The sequence below is a fragment of the Neophocaena asiaeorientalis genome, unplaced genomic scaffold (genome assembly GCF_003031525.2).
Source record: "Neophocaena asiaeorientalis asiaeorientalis breed wild unplaced genomic scaffold, Neophocaena_asiaeorientalis_V1.1 scaffold67, whole genome shotgun sequence".
In the NCBI taxonomy this organism is placed as follows: Eukaryota; Metazoa; Chordata; class Mammalia; order Artiodactyla; family Phocoenidae; genus Neophocaena; species Neophocaena asiaeorientalis.
This window is the reverse complement of record NW_020173731.1, coordinates 3,004,961-3,031,376: the sequence shown is the minus strand read 5'-3', so window position 1 is coordinate 3,031,376 and position 26,416 is coordinate 3,004,961. Positions and strand designations below refer to the sequence as shown.

The 26,416-nt window shown below is 39.3% G+C and overlaps 1 protein-coding gene across 1 annotated transcript in view; it reads left to right on the top strand.

The window, feature by feature from the left end:
- The window catches only part of CENPF (centromere protein F), a 58,574-nt gene that overhangs the window by 4,480 nt on the left and 27,678 nt on the right, over positions 1-26,416 (top strand). The window contains exons 4-10 of the mRNA XM_024751105.1: positions 4,219-4,340; positions 4,755-4,846; positions 7,331-7,622; positions 8,744-8,946; positions 17,329-17,454; positions 18,623-18,751; positions 21,534-21,656. Of these exons, the coding sequence (XP_024606873.1) occupies positions 4,219-4,340; positions 4,755-4,846; positions 7,331-7,622; positions 8,744-8,946; positions 17,329-17,454; positions 18,623-18,751; positions 21,534-21,656 (1,087 nt within the window). The remainder of the gene's footprint in view (positions 1-4,218; positions 4,341-4,754; positions 4,847-7,330; positions 7,623-8,743; positions 8,947-17,328; positions 17,455-18,622; positions 18,752-21,533; positions 21,657-26,416) is intronic.

The window sequence follows — 26,416 nt, the reverse complement described above, 5'->3', positions numbered from 1 at the left end:
TACTGAAAAAATGGAGGGAAGTTAAAGCATGGCTTATATTGATGGTTTCTGTTTTCTCTGCGTGGAAAAGCTGTTGTAGAGAATCAGAGAACTAGGGAACTTCAAAACGACTGAGGAGCACTGAGGGCTCAGTTGAGATTGGAGGCCAGGAATTTATAGTGGGACCAATCTATAGTGTTTAATGAGTTTTTTTTTCTTTTCCTTTCTTTAGCATATAAATGCTGAGAAGGTATACAGGAGGATCGATTTAGGGTTTTTGGGCGAGGGTGATGGGATAGAAGACAGTGGAATAATTGAGGATATTGGAAGAGAGTGATTGAAGTTGGGTGCCATGGAATCTCAGCTGGAGAGGAGGGAAGTGAAGTCTAGAAGACTTTCCTACTGAGGTCCCCATCCAAGAGACCCATCTTCCATCTTAAGCATTACATAATCAATTCACCAATATCAATTCCATATTTAGGCAATAAAAAAAGGTGCTTATTACTACTTTTCCATTAAAAAAAAATCCCCCAAACAACTAGAGGCATTATTCAAAATAAATTTAATGGGACTTGAGCACTGCTGGCTTATAAATGGAATCTTCTTGTTCTAGTAGTGGAATTTTGTCAAAATAACAAGGAGTGATAAACACTGAAAGCAAAAAAGACTTTAGCAAATTGCCCTATTGTTAATTCCATGAATATACACCCAAAAATTTTAAGAAAGCATTTTGTTTTGAAATAACTTTAGACTTCCAGAAACAATTGTTAACATCTTACATAACCAGAGTACAATGACCAAATCAGAAATAAACATTAATTCAACACTATTAACTAAACTACAGACTTTATTGGAATTTCACTCATTTTTCCAGTAATGGCCTTTTTCTGATCCAGGATTCCACACTGCATTTAGTTGATGTTTTCTTACTTTTTTTTTTTTTTTTTTTTTTTTTTTTTTTTTTAGTATTTATTTGGCTGTGCTGGGTCTTAGTTACTTTTTTTTCTAAGCTCTGATGGTTTCTTGTCTTTTGTGACCTTGACATTTTTAAAGAGCACTAGTCTCCTTTATTGTAGAATAGTCCTCAATTTGGGTTCGTCTGCTGTTTTTCAACAATGGCAGAACTGACATTTTGGACTGGATTACTCTTTGTTGTGGAAGGCTGCCCTGTAGGCTGCATTGTAGGATACTTAGAATTCCTGGCCTCTACCCACTAGATGCCAGTAGCACTTACACCACCTCCAAATTTTGACAGTCAAAAATGTTGCCAGGCATTGCCGAATGTCCTTTGGGAGGGCAAATTCATCCCGGATGGAGAATCACTGGGTCAGATTGAGGTTATGAATTTTTGGTAAGAATACCACAGAGGCAGTGACACACCTTTATAGTGATGTGTATAGTAGTGACATGCATCATATCAGAGTGTACATGATTTAATTTGACTTTTAAACCGATCGCTTGTTAGGGTGTTTATCTGGGTTTCTGCATTATAAAGTTACTGTTTTTCCATTTGTAATTAATAAATATTTTGATGCCAAGAATTTTTTTTCCTGGCATAGCTGCAATCTTAATTCTACCTACAAAGGAAACATACTTTTGAAAGTTAAAACGTTTAAAAATTACAGTTTGCCCTCCATATCCATGAGTTCTGCATCCACAGATTCAACCAACCAAGGGTCAAAAATATTTGAAAAAAATTCCAGAGAGTTCCAAAAGCAAAACTTAAGTTTGCTGCGTGCAGGCAACTATTTACATAGCATATAACCTAGAGATGATTTAAAGTATACAGGAGGATATACATAGGTTATACGTAAATACTACATATGTGATTTTATATGAGAGTTGAGCATTTGCACATTTTAGTATTCAAGGGGGTCCTAGAACCAATCTTCTGCAGGTAGATTGTTAGGGACAACTATATGCTTGTCTTTTGGTGAAGCTGATAATTTAAGTGCACAGAAATCTTTTTCTAATTTTGTTTCCTATCCATGTGGGAAGGTGGCTATCTATAATTCGCAATGTTAGAATGATAAATAAATTTCTGTCTTGTTGAGTTCTTTGTTTTCCTAAACTCTATCCTGGTCTGTGTTGTTCATCACTGTATTCCTAGCGCCTGGCAATTGTAGGTCCTCAAATATTTGTTGAATGAATGAATGAAAGAGAGGCATTTGTTTTGGAAAGCAGGTGCTCGGGAAGTAGGAAGCTCACTTCAGTATGCTAGAATAATTATTTCTTTGAAAAGAACATTTTGGCTGCCAATGTTAGAAATATTGGTTTAATAATTTATTTATTACTTCACCTCAGCAAATTATTTTTGAAAAGAAAACAAAAAACGAACAAACAAAAACAAACAAATAAAGACTGGTGAATATTAGCAATCTCATATAGTTAAATTAGACCTAGGAGAAAACAGCTTAATTTTGTGTTTTTTTTGTTTGTTTGTTTTGGTGCTGATGATTTGTGTTTTTTCTCTCCCTAGGAGACAGGAGATACAAAGGTTTATAAAAATAATAGGGTATACTTTTATTTAATAGTTAAAATTAATAACCTTTTTTTTTTTTGTTTACTGAAAAGATGTGAATTTGAGAGGGCAAAGAAACATTAGTTTTGCAAAGTTCTTCAGAATTCATCTCTGGAGTTTTACCAACGTTTTTACACCTTTGGAAGTCTATAGACCTGCAGTGTCCAATATGGTAGCCACTGGTTACATGTGGCTGTTGAACACTTGAAATGTGGCTAGTGTCAATTGAGGTGTGCTGGAAGGACACAACCCAGTCCAAATTCTGAAGATTTAGTACAGAAACATGTAAAATATCTTATTAATGATTTTTGCAATGATTATAAGTTGAAATTACAATATGGAAAATATTGAGTTAAATATTAAGATTAAATTCATTTATTTCTTGTTACTTTTTTCATGCTAATACATTTCTGTTGGAGGGCTCTTACCTGTTATAAATTCGAATGTGACAATTTGATTTGCTGAGCAGCCATTTTCAGCTCATACATTGCTTCTTCCTTCCCGGATTGAATTTGGAGCAGGCAGAGCTAGGGCACTGAGGCACTTTCTTCACTACTTTCTTCACTCCCTGCTTTGAGTAATGTGTCCTTGGCAAAGAGAATGGTGCACATCATTAGCCATTCTACTAGGGTGTTCATTTTATTTCTTGTGTTAAGTTAAACTCAGAGACATTGGAGACTTGCAGGAATTGAGTCCTCTCTTAGGTTTGCTTCTGAAGGGTGTTACAACTGAAATGGTAGGGATACTCTGTACACATATACAGTACAGTCGGCCCTCGTATCCACAGGTTCTGCACCCACAGATACGGAGGGCTGAGTGTACGACTGCTGTTTTATATAAGGGACTTGAGCATCCCTGGATTTTGTTATCTGCAGGTGTCTTGGGACCAACAACCCACAGATCCCAAGGACGATTGTATATAGCTCACTTTCTCCAGTTCTTTGGATCTGTTTCCTGCCAGTATCTTTTCTAGATGCATTACGTTAACTTGATTTTTAATATGTGTTTTAAAAATATCACAAAAGACGTGATATGTATATCAAATCTCCGTTTGTTTTTGGTTTTTTTGCGGTGCGTGGGCCTCTCACTGTTGTGGCCTCTCCTGTTGCGGAGCACAGGCTCCGGATGCGCAGGCTCAGTGGCCATGGCTCACGGGCCAAGCCGCTCCGCAGCATGTGGGATCTTCCCGGACTGGGGCACGAACCCGTGTCCCCTGCATCGGCAGGCGGACTCTTCAACCGTTGCGCCACCAGGGAAGCCCCAAATCTCTGTTTTTATAATGACAATATTATAAGTCATGCCATCCGGTTTTATGATTTGAGCCCATGCTCCAATTTCCTCCTATGTTTCTGAAATTCTGGTATTTTGTAGCACTGTGTCTTTCTTTGGCCTAGAATATAAAATTTCATTGGAATGTGTCCCAACCCTCCCAACTCTTCCTTGCTACTGTGGTGGTTATTACAGATCTTCATTATCGTCTTTATCACATTGTAATTACTGGTCTATATTTCTGTTTTCCTAACTAGACTGAGTTCCTTTGAAGACAAAGAACTGTCTCATAAATTAGTTCTTATTAAACGTCTGTTGGATAAATGAAGTGGTAAGAATTCTTAGAGGGTTGGTTTTTTTGTAAGTTTATCGCTTTCTGAGAATGTGTGGTGTTGGTATTCTACAGCTGTTGCTCTGATTTGCCATCCTCTCGGGTCCTTTTCTCACAGGTGTAAATCTGAACTTGAAAGAAGCCAACAAGCTGCACAGTCTGCAGATGTCTCTCTGAGTCCATGCACTACACCACAAAAAATTTTTGCAACTCCACTCACACCAAGCCAGTATTATAGTGGTAAGGATATTTTCCCGTTGTATAAATAGCTCTTTTATTGAGATTTTAATTCTGCCAAAGAAATGAATTCATTCAACTTTGAATTCAACTTCTAATTTTAGCATTAAAAAAAAAGCAGCCATTAGTTACATATACATTTGTGTATCTGTTGAAGTATGTTGAGCCATCAGTAAGCCTTTAAACTTTTCACTTTATCCTATGGTGTTTTAAAACATAATTCAGTTTTGGAATATTTAAAACACCTATGTTTCCATGTATTTTGATATTTGAGTAATTTGATCAGTATCCGTTGCCTTAACCAAAATGTTCTTTCTATCTGATGTACTAAGATACTCATTTCTAGGCGATCTATCATAATGATTCTTTGCAAAATCAGTGATCGATGTAAAACTGTATCTCAATATCTGTGTTTAGGTTCCAAATATGAAGATCTAAAAGAAAAATATAATAAAGAAGTTGAAGAACGAAAAAGATTAGAGGCAGAGGTGAAAGCCTTGCAGGCAAAGGTAAATTAATTATGGACCTTTTAATAGAGTATGCAGTTGAAGAAGTACTTGGATATAGGATGCAACAAGGATAGAGAAAAATCTGCTTTACATAGGGCTGGCACATTTTTATTACACTGAGAAAATTAAGTTCCTGGCTCATTGGTTATGGTATTTTTAAATTTTAAAATAGGTAAGAGTAGAGTAAAATAGATTGGGGAGGTGACTTTATCCCTAAATATTAAATGTTCACTGAATTCCGTGGAAACTCTGGTAATGTAATTACTTCTCTGTTAAGATCTAATGATAAAGAAGAAGTTTCAAGAGGGTGGGACCAGAGTCATAACTGACACTCACTAGCTTTGGAACCTGGAGGCGATTGCTTCCTGTTCAGGCCTTCTGACGCAATGTGGTGATTGCTACCAGGGACGTGAGGTTTGGGGGTCATTATTAATGAACTGTTTATTTCAGGTGAGAATGTTATCAACGTAATCTCCCCAGTTCTTTTAAATAAGTTGCTGACAAGTGTTTTAAATTACATTTTGATAGGGGTAAAAAAAAAAAAAAAAAAAAAAAAAAAAAAAAAAAAGCAGAGAGAGGTGGGTGAAAAGATTTGTTTAACATCAATAAAATAAACAAAATGCGTATTTTGGAAACCCCAGCTTTTAGTTTCAGGACTGACCCAGAAAATACCTGGTGTCTATAGAATATACCTTTCCCATTTCTGTGCACGATGTTATTTATTATTTATTTTATTATTATTTTTTTGCAGTACGCGGGCCTCTCACTGCCGTGGCCTCTCCCGTTGCGGAGCATAGGCTCCGGCTGCGCAGGCTCAGCTGCCATGGCTCACGGGCCCAGCCGCTCCGCGGCATGTGGGATCTTCCCGGACCGGGGCACGAACCCGTGTCCCCCGCATCGGCAGGCGGACTCTCAACCACTGCGCCACCAGGGAAGCCCGATGTTATTTGTTTTTTAAAAAATTCCAGTTTGGCACTTAATGGCACAATTCTAAACATATGAACTTGGTGAGATGGCACAACTTAGCAAACAGTTTAAGGCTGAATTTATAGTAGATGCCTTAAATACTGAGGATCAAAAAAATACCTGTTAGAGCTTTAACAATTTAAATTCTTTTTACGCCTTTAACCCTTGTTTTGAGATCACCAGGGTTTTGATATGTAGCAAAGGCATTGCTTACAAGATGAATAAAATTAAACAATAATTCTCTGGTCTGACTTGGAAATATGTGCTTTGTTATCCTGTTCAGTCATTGGTATCAATTCTGGCCCTGACGTCTGTTCCCAGAGTTATTTTGTGGAGGACTATGAGTCTCCAGAAGCCTTAAACCTTTCCCTGTGGCAAGAAAAGCCTTTGCTATCAAAAATTTAACTTGGGCTTCCCTGGTGGCGCAGTGGTTGGGAGTCCGCCTGCCGATGCAGGGGACACGGGTTCGTGCCCTGGTCCGGGAAGATCCCACATGCCGCGGAGTGGCTGGACCAGTGAGCCATGGCCGCTGAGCCTGCGCGTCTGGAGCCTGTGCTCCGCAACGGGAGAGGCCACAACAGTGAGAGGCCCGCGTACCAACAACAAACAAACAAACAAAATTAACTCAGCTTCTATAGCCACACCTTGATAGTTTTCAGAATGCAGGCAGAGAGAAGAACAAAAAGAAGAGTTCAAAACAGCAGAAAATCCACAAATGTGTATTATATAATAAAAAATACGTCATACGACATTTTTTGGGGGAGAGTGTTATGGTGGAATGTGAGATTCTTGAAAGAGTTCTTTAGGTTAGTATTGAAGTTTGAGTCTCAGTGTGCAAAGCTACGGGGGAGGTGACCAAGGAGGGGCAAAGTAAAATCAAATTTCAGAATTCAAAATGGCAGTGAGTACTCACATGTGTTTTTATGAAGTATATGAGGGATGCAGAATAAATACAAAAACTGAGCCCATTTAAAATAGATTGGACCTCAGATGGTACTGATTTCACCCTTCAGTGCCAAGTCTGACCATTAGAACATTTCCTCACTGGTTACTGGGACCCAGTGGTTCCCTTGACTTGATGAATGTTCTTTCTTGGTACACAGTGGAAGTGTTACCTTCTTGGCATGGCTTTATGTTCTATTTGAAAATAAGTACATAATCTTTTTTTTTTATTGCAGTATTGCTGATTTCCAATGTTGTATTAGTTTCACGTGTATATAGCAAGGTGATTCAGTTATATATATTATATATACATATATACTTTTTCATATTCTTTTCCATTATAATTTATTGCAAAACATTGAATGTAGTCCCCTGTGTGTAAGACCTTGTTGTTTATCTATATTATATGTAGTAGTTTGTATCTGCTAATCCCAAACTCCTCATTTACCCACCCTCCCACCCCCACTGCTTTCCCCTTTGGTAACCATAAGTTTGCTTTTTTATGTCTGTGAGTCTACTACATAGTCTTAAATATTTTGACTTCTAAAGGGCTCTAAAGAGTTTCTGTTTTTACAGAAAGCAAGCCAGGCTACTCCCCAAAGCACCATGAATCACCGGGACATTGCCCGACATCAGGCTTCATCATCTGTGTTCTCATGGCAACAAGAAAAGACCCCAAGTCGTCTTTCATCCAATGCTCTAAAAACTCCAATTAGGAGAGATTTCTCTGCATCTAGTTTTTCTGGGGAACAAGAAGTGACTCTGAGTAGATCAACTTTGCAAATAGGGAATAGAGATGCTAATAGCAGTTTCTGTGATAATTCTAGCAATTCTCATCTTTTGGATCAATTCAAAGCCCAGAATCAAGGTAACTTCTTGAGCTAAATTAAATTTTCCTGAGATAATTTTAGAAGTCTAGAAATTTCTAGACATTTTTAGCCCTAGAAAGTGCTCATGTGTTTTGTTAGACCCATCAGTGATCAACATCCCAGCCTGGTGATGTGAAATACTGTCTTTGGGATAATGAGAAAAGATATCACCATTTGGAAAGGTACCTTTATTTGTACTATAAAGCTGGTGCCGTGAAGACTTGAAAAGTAGGGTGAGTGGCTTTGACTTTACAGAGTGGGGCAAGTAGGTGGGTTACAGTTGACACTCCCCACAGCTCTCCCCTGGCTCTTTTGTGGCCCAGGCTCTTTTGTGGCAGAGGTGTGGCATGTGTCTGTAGGAGAGCTTTGCTGTGTGCTGCCAGGTTGTGTGTATGGGAGAAACCTGTAACCTTGGCTGCTGCACCACGCTGCTGCTGACAGCCAAGGGTGCCAGGTGGTGTTTTGGAATCTAGTCTGCAGACTATGATAATTTCCAGTGCTATGGTAGATTGAAAATCACCATCTGTGTGCACTGGTGAGACCTGTCACATGGCCAGTGCCATTGGAACCAATATTGTGTATATGTGGGGAAAAAAATGAAAAAAAACATTGTTGTTAATTTTGGCAATAGAGGAGGTTCACACTGTCTTGTTCTTTACTGGAGGACAAGCTACTAGAGAATGTGGTAGGGTGAATTTTTCACTGCTTAGCACTCATTTGCATTGATATGGGCACAAAAAATGTATTAGTTTGTGGGTGTATAAAACCAAGTGGTAATTTTAGTGCAGGCTGTTATATGTGGTACACTTTTTGCAGTCTTGATAAGATACTATTCACGATTTTAGAAAAACATTTCTGCCCCCCCAAGTTTCTCTGTGAAAACTTATGAAAATTTGTTTCTCCTGCTTTCTGTAGGGTTTTTGAATACAAATAACAATAAAGACTAAACATTGAAATTAAATCCAATTAAGGTGGCTTCTTTGTTTAATGTGAATTGATTTATGTTTGACTCACCAAAGATTTCAGAGAAGAGTAACATTGATACATTCTGAGTTTAGTTGTAAATGTCTTTGTGAAAAATATATGTTAATTGAAGTGTGGGTTTTGTTTGTGATTTAAGAGCTAAGGAGCAAGATTAGTGAGTTGGAACTACGTCTGCAAGGACAAGAAAGAGAAATGAAAGGCCAAGTGAACAAGCTTCAAGAACTCCAACTCCAAGTGGAGAAAGCAAAAGCGGAATTAAACGAAAAAGAGAAAGTTTTGAACAAAAGCAGGGATGAACTGGTGAGAACAACTGCACAGTATGACCAGGCATCAACCAAGGTACTTGACTTTTCATGAGTTATTGATAAATCTCCATTTTTTTCATATCATTCTTTGGAAAGAGTACTCTGCACTTAGACTTGTGAAATAAATATTAGTAATGAACCTTATTATATACTAGGCGGTATTGATGCAGTTGAACAGTAAGTTCTTTTAGAGTTGGGTAGATCTGGGGTCAAATCCGGACTGCACATTTTCTCAGCCAAGGGACCTGGGCAAGTCACTGATCTCTTTTATATCTCAGAGGGTGGTGAAGAATAAAGATAATGTATGTACAGTGCCTGGCAGGTGCCTAATATATAAAAGAGGCACTTAAAGTCATGGAGCTTTAAAAGGTTTAGGACATACGATAGAATTGAATAGACCTACTCCTGGGATCCAGTGTATACACTCCTACCATTTAATCTAAGGCTCTAATTAAGGCCAAACTTCATAGGCTGTTATTTGGGGGTTGTCTTTGTTGTTGTTGCTTTGCCCCCAACCTACCTCTCTAGTCTTTTCTTCTCTTTTTCTATTATTCATTCATTCACTGACTCATTTGACAAATATTTATTGACCTTCTACTGTATGTCAGCCACTGTTCTAGACCTGGGGATGCAGCAGTGAGTAAATAGACAAAAAGAATGGCCCTTGTGGAGCTTCATCATAATGGGGGACGTAACGTAGATGTACCAGTCACGTAGATAGTGTGCTATATGGAGAAAAGTGTAGAGCAAAACGAATTATCTTCTAGGACCAACTGCAGTTATTTGGTGTTTCTTGAACCTAATCGGTGTCTGGGTCAGTGTTCTGCTCACATTTGCCTTTCTGCTTGGCATACTCGCCTCTTGGAATACTCTTGACATGCTCCCCATCCCGTGAGCTCCTTCTCTCATTTCTTAGTGCGGTGAGGTCTTTTCTCCTGGCTTCCATCCCCATTATGACCCTTTTATTGTCGTTATTTATGTTCTAGCTCTTGTAGTTCCCACACTTGGCTAATTGTCAGAATCACTGAGAACCTTGCAGAATTAATCTTCTTAGACTCATGTCTGAAGTGGGCCTATGGAATTTACCTTTAATAAAATCTCTAGGTAAAAACCACTGTATCTTCTATTTGCTTCCTGGGAACAGGCTCTTTCTTTTTTTTCAAATTAATCCTTTTTATTTTAAGATAATTATAGATTCGTGTAGTTATATAAAACAATAGCTTGTTAATGTAATGGGTTACAATGATTGCTTTTCAGATATTTGAATGTCTTTCATCCTTGGAATAGACCATACTTGGTCTTGGTGTATAATTCATTTTATATATTTCTGACTTTTATTTGCTAATAATTTGTTAAGGATTCTTGTGTCTATATTTGTGAGGGATGTTGTTCAGCTGTTTTCTCTTTTTGTACTGTCTTTGTCTGGTATTTGTATCAGAGGTAATATACTAGCTTCATAAAATACATTGGGAAGCATTCCCTTCTCTTCTCGGAAGAGATTGTGCAGAATTGGTGTTATTTCATCTTTATACATTTGGTAGAATTCTCCATGAAACTATCTGGGCCTGGAGATTTCTTTTTTGGGAGATTTAAAATTATAAATTCAATTTTTAAAATAGTTACACAGCTATTAAAATTATTTATTTCACACTGGATGAGTTGGGTTAGTTTGTGATTTTAGAGGAAGTTTCATCTAAATTGTCAAACTTGTGCATGTGGAGTTCATAGTATTTCCTTATTCTTTTGATGTCCGTAGGTCAGGTTTATTCCCTGTTCATTTCTGATATTTGTCTTCTCTATTTTTCTCTTTGTCAGTACTGCTAGGAATTTGACAGTTTTGTTGCTCTTTTATTGATCTTACCAAAGAGTCAGCTCTTTAATTCATTGATTTTTCTCTATTTCCTATTTTCAATTTCATTGATTAAAAAATTTTTTTTCCTCTCTGTTATTTCCTTCTGCTTGCTTTAGGTTGATTTTGCTCTTCTTTTTCTAGGTTGTTGAGGTGGGGAGCTTAGCTTACTGACTTGAGACTTCTTCTTTTCTAATGCAGACATTTAATGCTATAAATTTCCCTCTCAGTACTGCTTTAACTGTGCTCTGCAAATTTTGATATATTGTATTTTTTAAAATAATTTTTAAAAACATTTATTTATTTATTTTTGGCTGCTGTCTTCGTTGCTGTGCACAGGCTTTCTCTAGTTGCGGGGAGCAGGGGCTACTCTTTGTTGTAGTGCGTGGGCTTCTCATTGTGGTGGCTTCTCTTGTTGCAGAGCACAGGCTCTAGGCGCATGGGCTTCACTAGTTGTGGCATGTGGGCTTAGTAGTTGTGGCTCGTGGGTTCTAGAGCACAAGCTCAGTAGTTGCGGTGCATGGGCTTAGTTGCTCCGCAGCATGTGGGATCTTCCCAGACCAGGGCTTGAACCCGTGTTCCCTGCATTGGCAGGCAGATTCTTAACCACTGCACCACCAGGGAAGTCCCTGATATATTGTATTTTAATTTTTATTCTTTAATGTACTAAAAAAAATTTTTTTTCTTGGAACTTCCTTTTTGGCACATTGATTATTCAGAAATACCTTGTTTAGTTTCCAAGTGTTTGGAGCTTTTTCTCTTTTTGTTATTGGTATCTAGTTTGATTCCACTGTGTTCAGAGAATATACTTTATGATTTCAGGTCTTTTAAATTTGTGGGAGTTTTATGGCCTAGTATATGGTCTATCTTGGTATATGTTTCATAGGCGCTTGGAAAAAAATGTATATTCTGTTGTTGGATGGAATGTTCTAAAAGTGTCATTAGCTCCTGTTGGTTAACGTTCTTTGTTGAATTCCTCTGAATCTTTGCTGATTTCTTGTCTAGTTGCTCTAGCAATTGTTGAGAGAGGGATATTGAAGTCTCCCATAATTGTTGATTTGTCTATTTCTCCTTTCTGTTCTATCAGTTTTTGCTTCACTTATTTTGCAGTTCTGTAGTTTGGTCCATACACATTTAGGATTGCTATGTCTTCTTGGTGGATTGACCATTATCATTGTGCAATAGCCCTCAGTGTCTCTGGTAATTTTTTTTATTCTGAAGTCTACTTTATCTGGTAGTAATATAGCCACTGTAGCTTTCCTTTGGTTTATGTTTCATGATATATTTCTTTCTGTCTTTTTACTTTCAGCCTATCTATGCTATTAAATTTAAAAGTATGACCTAACTATAAATTAAAAAATAGGCCTAATGTGAGTTTTGTGTGGACAGCGTATAGTTGGGTCGTATTTTTTAATCCACTCTTTTAAAACACTATTCCCTTTTAGAAACACTATCTGTCTTTTAATTAGTATATTTAGATCACTGATATTCAATGTAATTATTGATATGTCATGGCTTAAGTCTTCCATCTTATTTTTTGTTTTTTATTTCTTTCATTTTTCATTTCTCTTTCATTTTTCCTGCCTTCCTGTAGGTTACTTGAACACTTTTTAGAATTCCCTTTTGAATTATTGATAGCGTTTCTGAGTGTATTTCTTGGTAGTTTTATAATGATTGTTTTAGATAATGTATATATAAATACAATTTATCACAGGTTATTGGTGTTGTCATTCTATCAACGCTAATAAATTATCGAAAATTTACTTCTCTTTCTGTCCTTATACCCTCCCCCATTTATAGTATAATTTCCTTCAGTGTTTTCTCTACATACATTTAGAACCACATCAGACAGTGTTATAATTTTTGCTTCACTTGTCAAACATAATTTAGAAAACTGAAGAAGAGATGGAAAGCCTATTGTCTATATGTTTATTGTTCATTAACTTATTGTTCCTTCCTTCATGATTCCTTCCATATTTCCTTCTTTCATTATTTCCTTTCTGTTTAGAGAACATCCTTTAACCATTCTTTTAGAGTAGTTACAAATCCTCTAAATTTTCTTTTGTCTGGGAATGTTTTGATTTCCTCTTCATTCCTGGAAGATATTTCTGCAGGGTATAGGATTCTAAAGGTTAACAGTTTTTTTCTTTCAGCACTGTCTTGTTTTTTCCTTGGGCTCCAAAGTCTCTTGTTAATCTTCTTTCTTCTCTTTTTTCAGAGCTTTTTTATGTTTGTTTTAATGTAATGTGCAAGGTTTTGGATTATTCTTGGTGGGAGGTAGAGGGAAATGTTCATCTCTTCCATCTACCTGGAAGTGGTAGTCCAGGTTCATTTTTAGAATTCTTCTAGTGCAGTGCTTTGCACCGAGAAATTCTTGGTAACTATGGCTTAGATGTATGAAGGAACATGATCTCCCTTGATCCATATATTTATTCCCTTTGTGCAGTCTGGGTTTGTAATTTGGTTTTCTAAGTTAGAAAGACTTGGATTCAAACCCTGGCTCTACTACATCCCAATTGTGTTGCTTTGGAGCTATTTAATTAACTTCTGAACTTCAGTGTCCTAATCAATAAAATGGTGTTAATAATAATGCCTTTGTCATAGGATTGCTGTAAAGTTTGTGATAATTTTTTAAAAATATTTATTTATTTATTTTCCTTGTTTTTTCTGGCTGCATCGGATGTTAGTTGCAGCACACGGGGTCTTTGTTGAGGCATGTGGGATCTTTTCGTTACGGTGTGTGGTCTGCTCGGGTTTCTCTCTCGTTGTGGTGCACAGGCTTCTCTCTAGTTGTGGTGTGCGGGTTTTCTCTCTCTAGTTGTGGCACGTGGGCTCTCTCTTTGAGGTACGCAAGCTCAATAGTTGTGGCACGTGGGCTTAGTTGCCCCATGGCATGTGGGATCTTAGTTCCCTGACCAAGGATTGAACCCGCGTCCCCTGCGTTGGAAGGCAGATTCTTTACCACTGGACTACCAGGGAAGTACCTGTGATAATTTTTATAAAGGTTTTGGCATATAGTGCCTGGCACATGGTGAACTTATAATAATAATTGTTATTATTATATCAATAAAGTTCCTTGTCAGTGAAGCTCATTTTCAGTTGCATTTCTGCCAAGTCACGCCTTCTCATATAAGAGAATTATACTTATCCTTTTACATTTTGTCTTGTTGGTTTTGGTGTGACAAGGTCACCAAATGCTTGTACTGACTAGCATATTTGATGAAGTCTCTTCTTACCAGATCATGAATTAGAATTTTTGACTAGGACAGTGCTGAGAATATAGCTCTGGCTTTCCTTCTGTTGGAGACGCCTCTCCAAGTTCTTAAGACTCATTCGTTCAATGCTTTTTGTATTCCATTTTTTTCCTGTAAATTACAAACACACCTAACTGAAAATTCAGTCCACCTTTCTCCATCTTGTCTCTAAAGATAATATGACCTTGTCCAATATGTTGCTGAAATCAGATTATGCTTTGTTTATGCTATTCCCTGATGTACCATTAGAACTACCTATTAAATAAAATGGAGCTAATTTAGCCAAAATCAATACCATGTGCTTTAGTGAACATACGCTGTTTCTCGTATGCTTGTTTTCCAAGTATTTACAAACCGTGTGGGATGCAAGGTTTGAACTCATGTAGAAACAGAGTGCTGGGGCTGGCAGCAAAGCTAGACTTCAGCACCCGTATTTTACAGCTAAAAGCTCATTGGCCCAGAGCACTGAGTCTCCAGGGTCATATGCTGTATATTTTTAAAGGACTTGAGCTCGGGACCCTTTTTTAGAGTATTATGGAGCATTCATGACACCTAGTGGCCAGGTACTTGCACATGGATTGTGCATCATAAATATCAGCATAAAAAATAATCTAAATAAAATATAAGTTACTCTTAAATGCTCTTTTTTAAGCTACTGTTTCTAATAAGAAAGAATTGATTGATCCTGAGATCCTATAGTGGAATATGTTGCAGTTTGACGGAGTGCCAGCAGAGGGTGCCAAGGGTTCATTCATCTACTCTGCCATGCATTTTTTTTTTCCCCCTGAAAATTGTCAGAATTTTATTTTTATTTTTTATATTTATTTATTTATTTGGTTGTGATGGGTCTTAGTTGTGGCAGGTGGGCTCCTTAGTTGCGGCTCAGGGGCTCCTTAGTTGTGGCTTACCGGCTCTTTAGTTGTGGCATGTGAACTCTTAGTTGCGGCATGCATGTGGGATCTAGTTCCCTGACCAGGGATTGAACCTGGGCACCCTGCATTGGGACCGCAGAGTCTTAACCACTGTGCCACTGGGGAAGTCCCTGTCAAAATTTTAGACCATCATTTAGGCAATGATTTTTGTCTGAGTTGTTTACTGCTATATCCCCAGTGCCTAGCATGGTGCTAGACATATTTGTTGAGTTCATATTTATTATTATTAGAAATAATTTCTTTCATACTTTTCCTTAGGGATTTAAAAATTCAAGAACAATAAGGTTAATGACAAAGGTGTCTTAATGTTCAAAGCAGTGGATTAATTTGAACAACTGCTCAATATTTTACTTTTTGAATCCGGTATTTTAAAGTTATGATATTTGCAAAATCAGACCAGCTTTATCTTTTCATCTTTGGTTAGTTAATAGTTGGTGTCTGGTCTTCCAGGAAAGTCTTACATAATGTTTTCTTTTCTTCTGAATTCTCTGTTAAATTTCTAATAGTTCTAATAGTTCTAAATCGGACTATAATGATTCTCAGAGAAATACATTAGTGGAGAGATTTGCCAAATTGGGGCACATTTCTTTTGGAACAGGAATTCTCCCCCACTAATGTGAGTTGTTCTTATTCTTTCCTGGGAAGTTAGAGTTGCTTTGTAAGGCAGTTCAAGGATTTGAACACCACAGGGAAGCATCAGAGGAATGGGTTTTAACACTTGAAGATTTAATTTTAGAAGAGCATCCTAAATTTTGATGTAGTTCATGTTTTAAAAATTATTTTAGAGATAACTGGCTATGCATAAAAAAGAATGAAATAATGCCATTTGCAGCCACATAGATGGACCTAGAGCTTATCATACTAAGCGAAGTAAGTCAGACAGTGAAAGACAAATATCACCTGATATCACTTATATGTGGAATCTAAAAAATGATACAAATGAACCTGCTTACAAAACAGAAACAGACTCACAGACATAGAAAACAAATTTATGGTCATAAAGGGGAGAGTGGGAGGAGGGATACATTGGGATTAACAGATATACACTACTATATATAAAATAGGTCAACAGTAAGGACCTACTGTAAGGCACAGGGAACTATATTCAATATCTTGTAATAACCTATAATGAAAAAGAATCTGAAAAAGAACATATGTGTGTGTGTAACCAAATCACTTTGCTGTACACCTGAAACTAACACAACATTGTAAATCAACTATACTTCAATTAAAAAGAAAAGATAACTGGCTATGTAAAAAGGCAAATGCATGTTCTTCGTGTTGCCTTTGGCAGCTTGGTTAAAACCCATTGTGATATTCTTTGGAGTGCTGTGAACCTCCAGACATTTAAAATGGCATAGTGGGAGCGTTGTGGAAAGATGCATATTAATATTTAAGTTTCCCACAAAATCTGTTGTCCTTGAGAAACACTATCATATGAGGATAATGGGTACCCTCTGGTTATTTTATAGCCTCTAAATTACGCAGGTCAACATCACTGTTTTTTTTTTTTTTTGCGGTATGTGGGCCTCTCACTGTTGTGGCCTCTCCCGGACGCGCAGGCTCAGCGGCCATGGCTCACGGGCGCAGCTGCTCCGCGGCATGTGGGATCCTCCCGGACCGGGGCACAAACCCGTGTGCCCTGTATCGGCAGGCAGACTCTCAACCACTGCGCCACCAGGGAAGCCCAACATCACCGCATTTTAACCTCTCATTCCCGTGCAACAAAACATAAGGTGAGGGCTTCCCTGGTGGCGCAGTGGTTGAGAATCTGCCTGCTAATGCAGGGAACACGGGTTCGAGCCCTGGTCTGGGAGGATGCCACATGCTGCGGAGCACCTAGGCCCGTGAGCCACAAGTACTGAGGCTGCGCGTCTGGAGCCTGTGCTCCGCAGCAAGAGAGGCCGCAATAGTGAGAGGCCCGTGCACTGCCATGAAGAGTGGCCCCCACTTGTCACAACCAGAGAAAGCCCTCACACAGAAACGAAGACCCGACACAGCAAAAGTAAATAAATTAATAAACTACCCCCAACATCTTCTAAAAAAAAAAAGCAAAAACAAAAAAACATTAGGTGAATCATTATTCAGACATGCTGGTTTCTTTTTTCATGGCACAAGTTATGAAGTATTTATTTAAATGGTCTAATGCTTTACATCCTTGCTAATATTTCCCAAATATAAATTTTATGTGTGCTAAAATAATTGTAGTGGTTTTGGTACTTGACTAATTGTTTTAAACCCAACTTTTTATGAAATAAAAATGTCAAAACACTATGTTAAACTTGAACCAGATCATGGGACTAATTTTTCTAAAATTCAAAATGTTTGCTTCTTTCCAAGAATAATTTTGTTTTGTACTGAGTGTCTTAATTTGTTGTTAGTGTATTGCTTTGGAGCAAAAACTGAAAAAATTGACTGAAGATTTGAGTTGTCAGCGTCAAAATGCAGAGAGTGCCAGATGTTCTCTGGAACAGAAAATCAAGGAAAAAGAAAAAGAGTTCCAAGAGGTAAGGTAAATGGATTCATGAGGAGTTTGTCCAGAAGGCTCTTGTCGGCATTTCCTAGTTTGATCATTTGAAAAGAGGAGTGTCTGTCATTATTTGGGATGTTCCACTAGAGGGGAAATGCTTTGTGCGGAAAAGGCATTATATTTTCCTTCACACTTTTCCATCGTTTAGTTTTTGACTGGAGAAGGGACTTAGAATGTTCTTTTTTATCCACATTTTCTGATTTGTTTGAAATTTGACACCAAGTAGGAAAGGATTGCATTTCTTAATTTCAAACACTCTGTGTTGTAAAGGAAATTGTATTACATTCACCAGGTGTTTTTAAAGGCTGTGAGTTGGCAAATACATTAGGAAGGTAATTGATGGGGAGGGGAATGAAGTTGGCAGACAAATTAGGGCTGAAGATGCCCTTGCATAAGGCTTGGTATCAGTTTCAGGTGAGTTAGCCTTGAAATGGGTCTATAGTCTTTCAATGAGAGTGACTGGAAATGTTAACCTGGTGTCCCTGTGTGATTATCCAAGTTAATTGGTGGCATTTCCTTCTTGTCATTCTCAATGGTCAGTGGCATAAGCTATTTGACATTTTAATTTTTTTTTTTTGCGGTACGCGGGCCTCTCACTGTTGTGGCCTCTCCCGTTGCGGAGCACAGGCTCCGGACGCGCAGGCTCAGCGGCCATGGCTCACGGGCATAGCCGCTCCGCGGCATGTGGGATCTTCCCGGACCGGGGCACGAACCCGTGTCCCCTGCATCGGCAGGCGGACTCTCAACCACTGCGCCACCAGGGAAGCCCTATTTGACATTTTAAACTCCATTTTTGAGTGTGTTGATTTCTCAGCCGAGTTGTGACCGGCTACAGCTCAGCTCTACTCTTTTGCCCCTGGATACTTCAGAACAGAGGTGATTCATTTAAGTCGGGGATGAGGCGGGAACAGGCCAGTTTCCATGTGTTCTCCTGGCGGACTCCTTCCTCTTCCGCTCAGAGACCCGGATCTGATGCCCGGGACCCGTGCTATGGCTGCCTATATCAATCATCAGGTAGTCGCAGACCGGCTCCCATAATCTTCTGCTCTTACAGAAGAGTATTGCCTGGGGGAAGAATGGGTCTCGCCCTAGGCTCTCCCTTGTTAACCAGCATCAGTTTGATGCATTTGTCTTTTGCTTTTTAGGAGCTCTCCCGTCAACAGCGTTCCTTCCAAACCCTGGACCAAGAGTTCACTCAGACGAAAGCCAAGCTCACCCAGGAGCTACAGCAAGCCAAGAACATGCACAACATCCTCCAGGCTGAACTGGATAAAGTAGGGTGCTAACTGATTTCTCCCTCCTCCTTAACCTCCCCACCCCCTTTTTAATACATGTCATTTCTATACCACAGCAGACATATGATATCTTTAAAGAAAGAAAAAAAAAGCTCTATCCTCACTTTCCTTACATATCAAAGTGGAGAGCAAACTGAACCTTTCTGGGTCTGGGTTTTCTTGTTTAGAGAAGGAGGGCAGTGAGTGAGGATCTCAGATCTGAAGGTCTGTGGGCGTCTGATATTCCAGTGGTTCTTGGTCATGCCACCAGCTGGGAGCTATCCCAAGTATTTATGCTTCCAAATAGTCAAAGCACTGAAAATTATAATTTACTTATTTAACACTCCCTGCACAAATGATCTCATCTGCTTTTATGGCTTTCTGTGTCATCCATGTGATGATGACACCCATGTTTATATCTCCAGCCTGGATGTCTGGTCTGAATTTCAGACTTGTGGGTGTGCATCTGATATTTCCAGTCACACATGTAATAGGCATCTCACACTTGAAACATGTTATTAATGGAACTCCAACTTTTTTCAGACTTGTTCTTTGCTTAGTCTTCCTTGTCCCAGTAAATAGCAATTCCATTCTTCACATCTCTCAGGCTAAAACCTCAGTGTCATCTTCACCTCCTCTTTTCCTCTCAACACCTCAAAGTAATCCATTAAAACTCTGCTGGCTCTACCTTTATTTATTCACACACGTGTGTATGCATGTGTATTTGTGTATATCTGTGCATATGTATATTTGCATGCATGAGTATATGTGTGTATTACATGAATAGCATAAACTTTTTTGTGTGTTAGAACACAAAATCTATATAGAACAAACGTACAACAATAAATTACTATAAGGCATGCCTCTCTTGTGACCATTATATATGTCAGAGGATAGAATCTTGTTGGCTACCCCAGAAACCTTTCATGTGCCACATACCTCCCTGCTAAGAATAAACCTGATTTCTCTGTCTTTATGTTTTATACTGGATCTGACTGCTTTCACCATCTCCAGCTCTATATGTGGTCTAAGACACATCATCTCTCACCTGGGTTTCTGTACCAGCATCCTAACTGGTCTCCCTGCTTCCACCCTTCCTCTTCACAGTGTGTTTTCAATCAGCAGCCAGAGGGAGTCTTTTCATCTTTTCAAGTATAGGTCAGATCATGTCACTCCTCTGCTCAGAAGTCTGCAGTTACTCCCCATTTCTCAGAGTAAGAGTAGGGTCGTTCCAAATGTATGCAGGAGCCTAGGTGGCCTTTCCACCACCTTACCCGCTCACCCCATCTCCCACTCTCCCCTTGCTTACCTGTCCACATGGCCTCCTTGCCATGGGGGGACACACCCAGCAAGTGGCAGCTTTGGGCTTTGCTCTTGGGGGTGCTCCGTCCCCAGACAGATCTGTAGGGTGTGAGCCTTCACTATCTGAAGCCTTGCTGCTCCAGTGTCACATTATGAATGACATCTTCCCGTGGTCACTACATAGACCCTTGCCCTCAGGTACTTTCTGTTTCTTTACCTTGCTTTATTTTTCTCCATGAGGTCTATCACCTGACATATAATAGAGTTATTTGTTTATTTAAATATTATCTTCTGGGGCTTCCCTGGTGGTGCAGTGGTTAAGAATCCGCCTGCCAATACAGGGGACACGGGTTCGAGCCCTGGTCCAGGGAAGATCTCACATGCTGTGGAGCAACTAAGCCCGTGTGCCACAACTACTGAGCCTGCGCTCTAGAGCCCGCGAGCCACAACTACTGAGTCCGCATGCTACAACTACTGAAGCCTGTGCGCCTAGAGCCCCGTGCTCTGCAACAAGAGAAGCCACTGCAATGAGAAGCCCACGCACTGCGACGAAGAGTAGTCCCCACTCACCGCAACTAAAAAGAAAGCCTGCACGCAGCAACGAAGACCCAATGCAGCCTAAAATAAATAAATTAATTAATTAAGAAAGATATTATCTTCCTTCCATCACTCAGATCTTTCCATGAGGACAGGATCTCGTCTGTTTAGTTTCCTGCTCTATCTGCAATGTGGAAGCACTAGATATCCAGAGCTTTATACTGTCAGAAGAAGCAATGTGGTCATTCATTCTTTTCTTTTCTTTTTTTTTTTTTTTTTTTTGGCCGCGCCCTGAGGCTTGTGGGATTTTAGTTCCCCAACCAGGGATTGAACATGGCCCTCAGCAGTGAAAGCGCAGAGTCCTAACTGCTGGACCGCCAGGGAATTCCCAATTCACACTTTCTTGATTACCATTGAGGTTATTTCTTTCAGAAGGTGATTTGCCATTTGTATCTTTTGTATAACATTTCTGTTTCTGTCCTTTGCTCTTTTTTTAAATGGACTTGCCTCTTTGTATATTGAATCATAGATATGCTTTATGTGTTGTATTTTGGAAATATCGTGTTTATTCTGTTGTATTTATTGCAAATGTGTTCTCCCAGTTTGTTTTCTCAATTTTTGTTATTTCTTATCTCATTTTTAAAAATTAGTTTATTACTATTTAGTTGTTTTATTTTTTTGTGGTTAATTGTTTTCCTTGTGGCTTCCTCCTCAAACCCAGCCTTTTTCATCAACATATGCTGCTGCCAAGTAATGTCACAGGTTGACATGACGGTATTTTAAGTTCAACTTCTGGGGCCTTATTAAGCTGTTATGTATAGTGGGTCTCAACCAAAATAGATGATATCAATTATTATATTCCATGACCTTTTTATTCTTTAAGAATACATAGTTATTTAAAAAGTAAAGAAACATGAAGCTTTGCTTTGTTTTCTACTTGTAGGTCACATCTGTAAAGCACCAGCTGGAAAAAAAATTGGAAGAGTTTAAGGAAAAGTTCAGTAGAACTGAACAGACCTTACAGGCGAGTCAGACCAAGGAAAATGAGCTGAGGAGAAGCAGTGAGGTAAGTGAGGGGTAGAGAAGAGTATTTGTCAACTTCTGTACAGGAGGAAGTGGGAGGGTTAAAGAATTTCTATACCATTTTCTAGTAGTTTATTATAGCTACATTTTTGTTTTTAATTTGCCAGAAGTATATATTACAGTGTTTTGTATAAAATCTATGACATAGAACATGTGGTTTTTTTTTTCACTTTCTATTCTGATATAACTTACTAATATACATCTAGCAATTATAGGAAAGCATGACTTACATTAAGACCATGTACTACTCTTTTGTTTTTTCTTAAGATTGTTTTAGACCACCAGTGAGGTGGAAGGATGGAAGAAAGCAAGGGATTTTCTAAATAGAAAGAAACAAAACTGGTGATGGGAGGTATAATTTAAATCCCTTTTCCAAGGGTTGGCTTTTGCATCATCAAATATTAAAAACCTTGTGCAAAGTAATAGACTTAAATATAAAATTTTTTACAGATAAAGAGTTTCTAGATTTCATATTGTTATAAAAACCTCAAGTAATTGTAAATTGTATTACTCTGGCTTCAGCAGTCAACATTAACTTTCATGTTGAGTGTGTGCAGGCATGGGTGATGGTGTCTTTGCTGGGTTTTTTTGGGTTTTTTTTGACCATGCTGCATGGTATATGGGATCTTACTTCCCCCACCAGGGATCGAACCCGCGCCTCCTGCAGTGGAAGCACGGAGTCTTAACCACTTGATCACCAGAAAATTCCCATGACGGTGTCTCTGGAGAGTCATGGTAACGATACAAAATTGTGGATGAGGTTTCCCAATGGCACAGAGTACAGGGCGTACCCTGATGTTGCTTCACCGATAGGATTTTATCTGTACTTAACTTTATTTATTTATTTATTTTTGGCTGTGTTGGGTCTTTGTTGCTGCATACGGGCCTTCTCTAGTTGTGGCAAGCGGGGGCTACTCTTCGTCGTGTTGCTCGGGCTTCTCATTGTGGTGGCTTCTCTTGTTGCGGAGCATGGGCTCTAGGCACACGGGCTTTGGTAGTTGTGGCACACGGGCTCAGTAGTTGTGGCTCGTGGGCCCTAGAGTGCAGGCTCAGGAGTTGTGGCACACGGGCTTAGTTGTTCCGCAGCATGTGGGATCTTCCCGGACCAGGGCTCGAACTCGTGTCCCCTGCATTGGCAGGTGGATTCTCAACCACTGCGCCAACAGGGAGGTCCCTGTACTTACTTTAATTTGCTTCTCTCTGAATATATTTAGTTGCTTGGAGTTTATTTTAAAGGGCTTAATTAAGAACCATTTAGGGACAGTTAATAGACTGAAACAATATGAATAGAGTCATAAATCTACATTGTAGTTTTATGAAAAAGCACCGCAGAACATTAGAGGTTTCTTTTCCAGCAAATGTCACAGGAAAGAATTTGTTTTCACTAATCTTTTAACTATTATGCAATTACTTTTTAGATTGTACGGGTTTTTTTGTTTGTTTTTTAAGTTCTCTGTAAAGAACAGTGATTTATCCAGGTGAGCCAAGTCTAAATATATTTATCCCCTCAGCTTCAAGGAGTGTATTATGGTTATAAAATCAGAATGTCTGTCAGTAGCAAAGAAGAGGTTGTTAAAGCAGCTATAGCCTCAGAGGGGTAATACTGCTGGAGAGAGGAGGCCACAGCCCCAGAAACCCGAGTGGAAGAAAACTTCATATCAGATGATGGTTTCATCAGCAAACGTTTTTAAATGAAAGCGTTTGTTTCAGCAAAACAAATGTTCGCCGTTTGGCCATTGGGGACCAACCAACAGATGCTTCTGCTAACATTTCCACAGGCAGACTGGCACTGAACTCTTCCCTCTGTGAGCTTCCCTTTCAGCCAGGAACTCTCCCGCGACTCCACTGGCTGCCTGGTGGAAACATTTTGTAAAATCGATCGACTGGTTAAGAGGGTCCAAACACTTTGCAAACGGTTTGCTTGGCGAAGGCTCCATAGTGGGCTGGACATTTCTTGCAGGTGTTTTTGAAGACCCATGCATCCCTGCAGGGCCTGGTTTGTCAGCTGTGGAGCTGTCCACTATGAACTCTAGCTAAATGCCCGTCATGTTGCACTTAATATTTCATTGATTTCTGTGTCCAGTGAGGGCAGTCATTGGAGGTGTGTAGCTCAGGGCCAGGGAATTCATTTAGTATTTGTCTTTAACTTACGTTTTTGTGTGTGTGCCTTCTTTTGAGGATGATATCAAGAATTCAAAGGGTTTAGCTGGCTCTTGCAGTTTGAATTGGGATTGGAATCAGAAAAGCAATTTACCCAGTTAGACTGGTGGTATAACTTCGAGGTAAAATTTTGGTGACTTTAAAGTGAGCGAGATCTGAAATTGCATCACTTTTCTGCCACCTCCCTGCTGTGTGACCTGGGGACAGTGATTACCATTTCTGAGTCTGACTTTCCTCATCTGCATATGGGGACTAATACTAACCCTCCAGAGCTGCATTAATGATTAACTTAAATATTGTGTGTCAAATGTTTAGATCCGTGCCCAGCAAGCACATAGGGGCTCTTTGGTCTTCACAACTGTTGTAACTTTTTGATGCTACCACTGTTTGCTCTCGCCCATAGGCACAGAAAGGATGGGCAAAGGAAAGGGCATTTGAGATTTTTCACATAAAATTGCAGCCCATTCTAGTCTTATCGTGCTGGGTATCTTTCTGTATCTAATTATAAGTACAAACAAGTTTAGCACGCTTATAGGTTTTGGATGCCAAAAAAATGAGACAGTTTTACTGAAATTTTCCTTGTCCATGTTTAGCAAACTAATATGCTGCTCACAGTGAGAAATTATCAGTAGTGGAAATGTGATTTAATGGCCCAATCAAGGGTAAAGTTAGCATTTAGTATCAAAGTGAATGGAAGGTTTAGATAAGCTGCTCATCCAGCATCCAGTGCCAACCCCATAGCATTGGGGTTAGGCAATCATATACCATCGTTTGACAGCAAAGATGAGGGAACACTTGCTTGGGGACCTTCCCGAGCGTGGGGACCTGTATTACAACAGGGTCCGCTAAGGGGCCTGGTCTGGCAGGCAAGAATGATGAGGTGGAAGGAGAAAAACACATCCTTTGCATCCATCCCTCGTCCACCATATAGACTTCGCCCAGCAGGGGACGTATTAAGCTTCATTCATGGATGGGATCATGAAATGCCACACAGTAACTGAAATTTGTTTTGTCTGGTCCTAGGAAATGATGCTTCCCTGGTTGCTCCTAAACCAAAGTTGATCTGGCTGGAATTGCTCGCTAAGCTCTAAGGCTGGCTTGTGGTTATAGGGTTTTTTGTTGTGTTTTTCCAGACTAGTGCCCAACTCTGCAAATCATGTGAGGTCGCAAGAGCTGCCTAGGAGAATATATCCTTGTATGCTTAACGCATCATTGGCAATGAGCCACCCAGTCAGGTCCTAAGTGGCTGTAAGCTGTGCAGAAAATGAATTGCTGATGGGTGGCAGCCTACAGCTCCATTTTCAGATGTTCATTTTCTAAATTCTGGCTTTTTAAAATTCTTGGGTTGGCCATAGCCATAGCATGATAAGCCTGCTGGGTCCCAGGATTGGCTGAACATTTCTTCATTTGAAACAAGTATTTATGGAACTACTGCCAGAATAGACAAAGACTTGTTAATCTTTTCATTGAGCTTAGTATTCATTTAAATGTCTCCAGTTATACACAGACATGGATAGAGACGAACAGACACATAAACATAAGTTGCACCCTCCCTCCTGGGGTCCCTCCCCACCTCTTCTCCTCCTTTTCACCTTCCTTTCTCCTACTGGGATGCACCCAGCTTTGCATACAGTGTCTTGTCAGCTTTCTTGTCACGCCTCTAGATGTACGTGCCATTTGATTTGATGATTTTTTTTAGGGTAAAAAATATAAGTTGCAAAATAAAAATGCTAAGTCAACTCAGATGGTTGCATTCTAGTTACTCTCTTATGTTGAGCTCATTTAGCTGATCTTAGCATTGATCACACACATCTAGCTGCTGTTAAATTTTAGGAAGAAACACTACTGATAATGCTCCATTACCCTTGTTAAAGTACGTTAAGGTATTTTTCCTTTCACATCTGTGATCTCATTTGAGTGGTGATTATTTTGGAGCCTGAAGAGCAAACAAGCGATTATAGATTCTCTAGTTGAATGATGCTAGTTTAAGTCAGTAACATCATTGCACTTCAGTGATCATTCTTTGCAGAATTTCACAATGACTGGTATGAACGTCAGTCTTGAGATGAGTTGGAGCGGGCTTTTAGTTCTGGTTGATCTCTTAATTTGATAGCTTGTCAGTTGAGCTCATGGAAGGGAGGTAGGATCAGGACAAAGGAGACAGAAATATAACTACAACAGACTCTGTCTTATTTTGATGATGAAATGAGCATATATACATGAGCACAGCAGCTGCCAGCAAGTTTTCAAGTACTTTCTACCAGCCAGATTCTCCCTCTTCTTGAATTTGGCTTTGCTACGTTGGTACCCATCTGCTGGTAGTAACCAGACTGATAATTGAAGGCAGGCTTCCAGCACTGAATTGCCAGGGCCATCTGTTTTCCAACAGTGCAGTAGGGTTTTGGAGGATGGGTCTTAATTGTTTCTTTAAGATTAAAAAATTTCCCCTACTTTTCAGCTTTTCAGAGGGATATTTTTTAAGTGTGTGTGTGTGTGTGTGTGTGTGTGTGTGTGTGTTTTAAAGTCAGGCTTATGAATCCCCCCCCCCACCACCACCAAGGATGGGAGTTGCTTGATTCTGTC